The 7,770-nt window shown below is 39.6% G+C and overlaps 1 protein-coding gene across 7 annotated transcripts in view; it reads right to left on the reverse strand.

The window, feature by feature from the left end:
* The window catches only part of LOC125464533 (RIMS-binding protein 2), a 218,364-nt gene extending 214,510 nt beyond the window's left edge, over positions 1-3,854 (reverse strand). For 6 of the 7 annotated variants that reach the window (XM_048557017.2, XM_048557015.2, XM_048557016.2 and 3 more), the window contains exon 1: positions 3,357-3,854. In XM_048557017.2, the coding sequence (XP_048412974.2) occupies positions 3,357-3,485 (129 nt within the window). In that variant the 5' untranslated portion in view covers positions 3,486-3,854. The remainder of the gene's footprint in view (positions 1-3,356) is intronic. The other variant, XM_048557014.2, reaches the window with a different exon arrangement.
* Between the last annotated feature and the right edge of the window lie 3,916 nt (positions 3,855-7,770).

Genomic DNA, 7,770 nt, shown 5'->3' on the forward strand with positions numbered 1-7,770 from the left:
AACACAGAAGAGAACTTCAAATAACTTGCAGAGTGGATATGTAAATGGGAAATACATTTTAATCAGGACAAATGTGAAGCGATATAATTTGGAGAATTAAGGAAGCCACATACTTCTGGAAAAATAGATCTAAATATGGAGAAGCACTGAACTCTTGAAGTTCACATTTGCAAATCACTAAACATGGCAACAAATGTTAAAAAGGCCATAAAATATATAAGAAAAAACTTTTTTTCAATTTTTAGGAATAGAATTGAAACACAATAAATTAACATTCAAATTGATTTTGTCAGATCAAAGTTAGAGCACTGCGTAAAGCAGTACTTTTCCACCCACAGTCTTCTCCTCCAATGACTGGAAAATTGTGTGGAACCCCTTAGAAATACTCATTTGAAAATTATACCAAGTCTTTTTCAAAAATCAAAATACTGTTCATCCATTTAATGGAAATTTAAACGTGTTTGAATTTGTTTTCATTTTTGTTATCTAACGTTGCATATGGCAGTGTGGAGGGGGGGGGTCCACAGATTTTCACAATACATTTTAGGATACCTTACCAAAAAAGATTGAAAACAATACTTGTTCAGCTCTGATCTCTGTATAACCAACAAAATTGAAAACCTGGAAAAGGCATAAATAGATCTACAAGAACGATAGCAGAATTGAGTGGTTATAAATTGTCATGATAGGCTGGATAGGAGAGATTGAAAGCATTAAACAACGGAGAATGAGAGGTCACACTAAACACAAACAACAACTCAGACAACTGGACTGTTTATGTTCTATAATTTCTATGTAATTTTATTTAATAAATTCATATGTTCAGCTGATAACAGAAACTGGTTATGAAAACCTGATATACTGTAATTAATGACACCACAAAATCTCCTTTGGTGGCAGAATACAATTATTGTGAAACCACATTCACACATGCATTATAGACACAGATGTGGGAATTGAATGTGGAAACAGCTGACAGAAGTGGGACAAAAATACAAGACTTTAATACATAGATACGTGCTCAGTTGCACAACACCTTCAAATATAAGTGTTTATCAATCTTCAATGTCTATTGACGTAAAGCTCATTAGAGTAACCTAAACACACATATCTAAAGTAACCTGTAAACAAACTCACCTGTATGACCATACAGCACAGGAATTCAAACCATTAAGTAATAACCCTCACTTAAAGGGAATATCATATAGATTTAACCTACTACCTTACTTTATTAGATACATGACAAATGGGTAACAGTAAACTCATTCAGCACCTGAGGAATTGAAGATGAGATCTCCTTTCAAAGGATACTAATTAAAGTTAATTCAATAGAGACCTATGTTGCCATGAATGAATGCATATTTGGATGTAAATCATTCGTTCATGGGTTGTAAATAAAGACTGCTAGCATCAAACCATACATCAATATGCATACTCTAACACACATGCTTCCATACAAGTGTCCCTCAACGGCATTAAACAATTCAGACCAATAACTGTATCACAATGTTTCCTCTCAGCACGCTTAAACTGGCTCAAGTTACCTCATTTCATTCAGCAGAAACAGATACAGTATACACATTTCCCCAGAGAATGCTTTCACCAGACACAGAGAAAAGGCCCGCCACCACTCATAAATCCAATCGTCATTGCCTTGTTTAAGAAGCTGCATAATGTATGCAATAAAGCATACAACTGCAGCGCACTGCAAATACAGGAGACTACAAGATATGACAGGGAATGCTGATGCAACCGGTGAAAAACTAGGCCAGAAATTTCAATTTGTCACTGTAGGCTTGAAGCTTTAGTCTGAAATGGGGGTAACGGTCATTGAACCCTACTCTGGCATTCAGCAGTCCTAATTCAGCTAAGTACCATGCTCGAACTCTTTCCATTTCTGGTTGAATGGTTCAAAGACCTGGATGATGCTTAAACACCATATGAGGTTAATGCTTCAAAAAAAAGAACAAGCTCTAACAAAAAAATTGTAATTATATCGACATATAATTCAGTACAAGTACAGTATCAGTAGTATACAGAAAATTTTTGATTATCTCAATGCTGTAATTAAGGACTTCAGATGCCATCATGAAATTAAAGCAGAAAGGAAGCTCCAGAGTATAATAGCAAGCTTCATAAATACAGAGAGATTGTAGAGGAAACATACCAAGGCAGACAGAGACAATTCTGCCACACAAGACTGATTTCACCATTCAATGAGATCATGGCTGATCTAGGACCTAACTCCATAAACCTGCCTTTGGCCCATAGTCTTGAATACACTTGGTATATCAATAGGAACTAATCAGTAACTGGAACGTTCTATTTATTACCTCCACTCAGAAGGATGATATTGTATAATGATCATTTATAGATCCATCAAATTTATTCTTCATTAATTAAGATCAAACACAGATAATATGTATTTCTGTATAATATATACATAGATACCGCACATACTAAAATCTTCAGAATGATACCAGATTTCCTGACAGTACAGTGTTCATAGTGAATTGTGACAGAGTGTTAATTGATTAACATGCTGCGCAATATTATTCCTCTGGACGCTCCTCCTGCATAAGTAAGGTTTTAAGGGCAGTTCAGGTGGTTTTCTTAATTCCTCTGCAATCCATTCTGAGCTGCAATGACTATTCAAATTACAGCATCATCTTTTAAAAATGACATCACTTTGTCGCCACACTGTCGGATGTTTGTGGACTCGGTATCGCTGCCCAGGGCTTTTCTATCGAAATGAGGCAGCATTCCTTAACGGGAATAGCTGAAAACTATGACCTGTCTGAATCAACGTTATCAGCATTGGGCAAAAAAAAAGCAAAAGCACTCAACAGTCACAAACAGTCAGAAATGCACACATTGAATAGTTACTGTTAACCTAAAACTGTTGGCCTGTCTTCACTAACACGCCGCAGACTGTTTTAGCGCATACTTTACACCATTTAATACGCTTCCGTTTGTTTCTACTGTAGTCATTGGCAGAAATTGTGATTCAACACTGCTGTAAAAGGTCAGCAGTGATCTACACAGGCAACTGTAATGTTTAACGGAGAACCACGGCATTCCCACTTTAAAATAATGATGCAATGATATTGTCACACTTCTGCATGGTTCTAACTGGTTTCCTGTTTATAGATGTCAAACTGTTCGCTCCTGGAGTCCAGGAACGGGATGCGGTCAGTTTGAGCTGAATTTGTCCTCAGTGCCTGCTCCATACCAGCTTTGCGCAGTCCTCTGCAGTCGGGACACACACGACAGTTCAAACCCTGCAGCAAACATGTGACGTGAACCTGTCTGTCAGTCACATCTGCAGTCCAGCTTTGGCCGTACACCGCTCTTACCTGCTGGAAAGCCTCCATTTCCCATCCGTTCAGGTTCTGGCACAATGAGCGATGTCCTGGTGCCCCCTCTCCAGTCACAAAGGGATGTTGTGATGCTGATGGCCTCTCCTCCTCTGTTTGTGCTTCCATCCCAGGCTCTGCAAGTGAAAACGCTGCTCACAGCTCCTGGATCAGCTGCCAGCATCCACCGATCCCATCGTCAATACAAATCTGTCATACATCAAGCACACAACTCCAGGGTGATTTTTCCCCCCAGTTGGTTACACAAAGGACAGCAATCTACAGTTTCTATAGAGACAGTGAGCCTGGCTAGTGGAGTGTGTATTTGAATCTGCCTCAACGACACAGCGGGTTCCTCACAGCCAGCTAGTGTGCATCAGATCAGCCTTTTTTGATTCAGCAGCCTCCCATCCATCAATAGACATGTTGCTGTTTCAGCCACAGCGTTATAAGGATCCGAAGCTGCAGTGCAGTGTCAGAGACGTACCTGCTATCCTATTGCTCCCCTATTTGAAACAAATCAACATTAAAACCCCACCACTTCAGAGCCACCTTCTGCAATCAACCAATCCAGTGATCCTTTCCAGGCTGGCCTATCAGCAAGCAGTGTGTGCCCGTTGCCTGGGTTACGATATTAGAATGCTGTGTTTGCTATTGATTAGAGAGGTTAGCACACCGCAATCGCGAAACACAGCCCTCAGCACACTTCAGAAGTGATCCGAGTCACCATAACCTCCCCTGCCAAGATCTGAAAACCTAGCGTGGTCTGCTGTGCAATCCTGAAAGGGGGCACTTGAAAGCAAATTTAATCCCCAGGTGACAACCTGCAACAAACACAGGAAACTTATCTGCTGCTCACAGACTGTATCAACATCCATCCACAGCAGGCCACCGCTTCATGTGGACTGCTGACACTCCTGAGCAGCAACTGAATAAAAATGAACTTTTACCAGCGACAAGATCAGTGTTCTGGTCATAGGATATTCTCAATAATTACTATTAATTAAAGACTTTTCTTCGCCAAACTGAAGTAAATTAAACTACTTCAGATGAAGGAAGACTTGCTGTTTCAGATCACAGGAATAACCCAGTGTAAATTCTTAGCTGGGATGCTGGCAGCCTTCCTCACAAATAAACTACTAGTTCAATAAACTACGTTCAGCAAGCTTGCTGTTTCTGCCCCATCTCTCAATAACACAGCTTTAAAATATAACTGGGAAGTGAAATAAATAAGGGGTAACAAGGTGTATAGCTGGATGAACACAGCAGGCCAAGCATTATCAGAGGAGCAGGAAGACTGACATTTCAGGCCTAGACCCTTCTTCAGAAAAAAAGAATGCCTCATGTAGATACTTGCCACAAAGAAGCAGGCAAACTTTGCACAATACATACCAAACTTTCAATGTATCTGCTAAATAATACACATTGAGTTTATAAGCCATTCAGTCCAACAGACCGGTTCTGCTCATGCTCCACATGAGCAAGCCACATTGTAACCTACTTCATCTGCTCTTGTCTGCATCCCTCTCTATTGCAGACTCCTATTCCTAGCTTCCCCTTGAAAGCATTTATTCCAACCACCTCAACTACTCTGTGTGGTACTAAGAGAAAGGAGTCACTCCTTACACATCAGTTTAGACCATAAATTGAATCCCAGTTCTATAAATGTTAAACATAATTGTCCTGCTTTTAAATTCTATTCTAAAATGAACCAACTGGATTGTAGGGCCTTTACATGTGTTGTTAATTTAATACTTTTTAATATGCACCTGAAGATTTCTTTGATTCATTTCATCATTTTGTCTGATTTTCCAAGAAGTGCATGTGCATATCATGTCATACAGACATAGAGTCATAGAAATGTACAGCACAGAAATGGACTCTTTGGTCCAATTCATGCATGCCAAAAAAAATCCAAAATAAATCTAGTTCCATTTGCAGCACTTTGCCCATATCACTCTAAACCCTTCCTACTCATATACCCATCCAGATGCCTTTTAAATGTTATAATTGTACCAGCCTCCACCACTTCCTCTGGCAGCTCATTCCATGCATGTACCACCCTCTGCGTGAAAAAGTTGCCCCTTAGGTGCCTTTTCAAACTTTTTCATCTCACCTTAAACCTATGCCTTTTAGTTTGCACGACCCCATCCGGGGTACATACATCGTTTACGATAAGACAGTAAATGCAAGTCACAGATGCAAAGCAACATATCTCATGTTCATTTCACAAATAAACTTACACAGGAACAAAATTGCAATAGCATTAGCACTTCTACATTTTCGATTTTTCATGATGTAAACTATCCCATAGTCACAGTAGAATCACGGATTGGAAAGGGTAAATCGTACAAATAGGACCATGTCAGAGGGCATGAGGACTGCTCAGAGGCAGCAATCGGACTATTCAAAGAAGGATGCCCATACTGAAATCAGGTGGTGACAAATGATAGAGGTAGGCCTAGAAATTATCAATAGCATCTGAAGTACCGCATTTATTAGGTGAAAATACCAACACTGAATTTTAAAGGCCAAAATTCCAAACAAATGCATCTAAAACTGAAAAACAGTTAGCTGTTAGTGTTTAATAATAAATAGCATTTTATTCATTATCAACAATTTCCTCACTTTCTTATCAACCAACAGAAAACAGGACAAAACAAAGTTGCTGGAGCTCAGCAGATCTGGCAGCATCTGTGAAGGATAAAACAGAGTTAACATTTCGGGTCCAGTGATCCTTCCTTAGAACTCTCAGAACCGTTCTGAGGAAAGGTCACCGGACCCATTCCTGATTTGCAGCATTCGCAGTTCTTTCAGTTTTTAGGAAACAGGGCAACATGTTTTGCTATTCATGGGTACAGCATCTCACTGAGAATATCATTTGCCTGGCAGGTCTTCACACCACAAAAGCACAACTTTTAAAATATTAACATTTAAGTCATCATTTATTTTTGAAAAGCAAATAAAACGTCACAGAATGAGGGACTTCTCTTTCCAGCTTTTAATTTCTATTGATGCATAGCTGTCACCCTTGGGACACAGGAGGTAACAAGAGAGCAGTGGGGTATCATTCATCCCTGGAAGCCTGTTCTCACATTCAATGACAGCGTTGGGAAACATTACTATGTTAAAGGTGAATTATAACTACATGTTCATCTTCTTGCTGAATTCATGGGTGACCTATGCCTTATGATTCCCCTTGGTTTACAAAAAAAAATCTCAAATTTAAAGTTATTAAATAAACTAGGATATACTGCTTTTACCGAAGTTCTACTTTTCTACCACTCTTTACATGAAGAGTGTTTTCTAACTATTCACCTAAGTGGCTTGGGTCTGATTTATAGACCATGTCCCTTTGTCCTAGACTCCTTAAACAATGAAATAAGCTTCTCTGTACCTACTATCCTACATGCTACTCAACCTTTTACATTTTCCAACACAATGGGCTGGATTTTTATCAAACAGGAGGAAGATGGCAATCTTCTGAATTTGACAGATGCATCCCTTTTAAAAATAATTCTGCCTGCCATATGGGGTGATGTGGTGGCTCAGTGGTTAGCACTGCTGCCTCACAGCACCAGAAACCTGGGTTCAATTCCACCCTCAGGTGATTGTCTATGTGGAGTTTGCCCATTCTCCCTATGCCTGAGTGGGTTTCCTCCAATAGTCCAAAAGTATGCAGGTTAGGTGGATTGACCATGCTAAATTGCCCATAGTGTCCGGGGATGTGTCGGCTAGGTGGATTAGTACCTAACCACTGAAACTGAAATAATGAAGTTTTATTGTGCTTTTTTTAAAATTCATCATGGGATCTGGGCATAACTGGCAAGGCCAACGTTTATTGCCCATCCATCACTGACATGGAATTAAGTGCCTTGCTATCTTATTTCAGAGGGTAATGAGGAGTCAACTACATCACTGTGGAGTCACAGGTAGGTCAGACAAGGAAAGATTGGCAGATTTCCAGCCTAAAGAACACTGAAGGACCAAATGGGTTTTTAGAAAAATCAAGAGTGATTACGTGCTTGCCAGATTCCAGACTTTTATTGATTTGTCATAACTGGATTTGAATCCCCATGTCCCCAGAACATTACACAACTAGAAATAGCTGGAAAAGACTTGCTTTCCACAGATACTGCCAGATCCACTGTGTTTCTCCAACTGTTTCTACTTTAGTTTTAGATTTCCATCATCCACTGTTCTTTGCTTTTTGTTAAGTGTTTAGAACCAGAAGTTCTGCTCCTCTCTCCAAAAGGATTTCCATTCCAATCTTTATTTTCATTCACCATCAGTAATTTCGTTATCTCTCCTGGCATTTGACAAGGTCTTCACCAAAACTCACTTCCACAGCCATATCAAAATTCTCAAGGGTTGCCTCCAGCTCAGATTCACCCTACGTGGGTTTCAACTGCAG

The sequence above is a fragment of the Stegostoma tigrinum genome, chromosome 27, assembly GCF_030684315.1.
Source record: "Stegostoma tigrinum isolate sSteTig4 chromosome 27, sSteTig4.hap1, whole genome shotgun sequence".
In the NCBI taxonomy this organism is placed as follows: domain Eukaryota; kingdom Metazoa; phylum Chordata; class Chondrichthyes; order Orectolobiformes; family Stegostomatidae; genus Stegostoma; species Stegostoma tigrinum.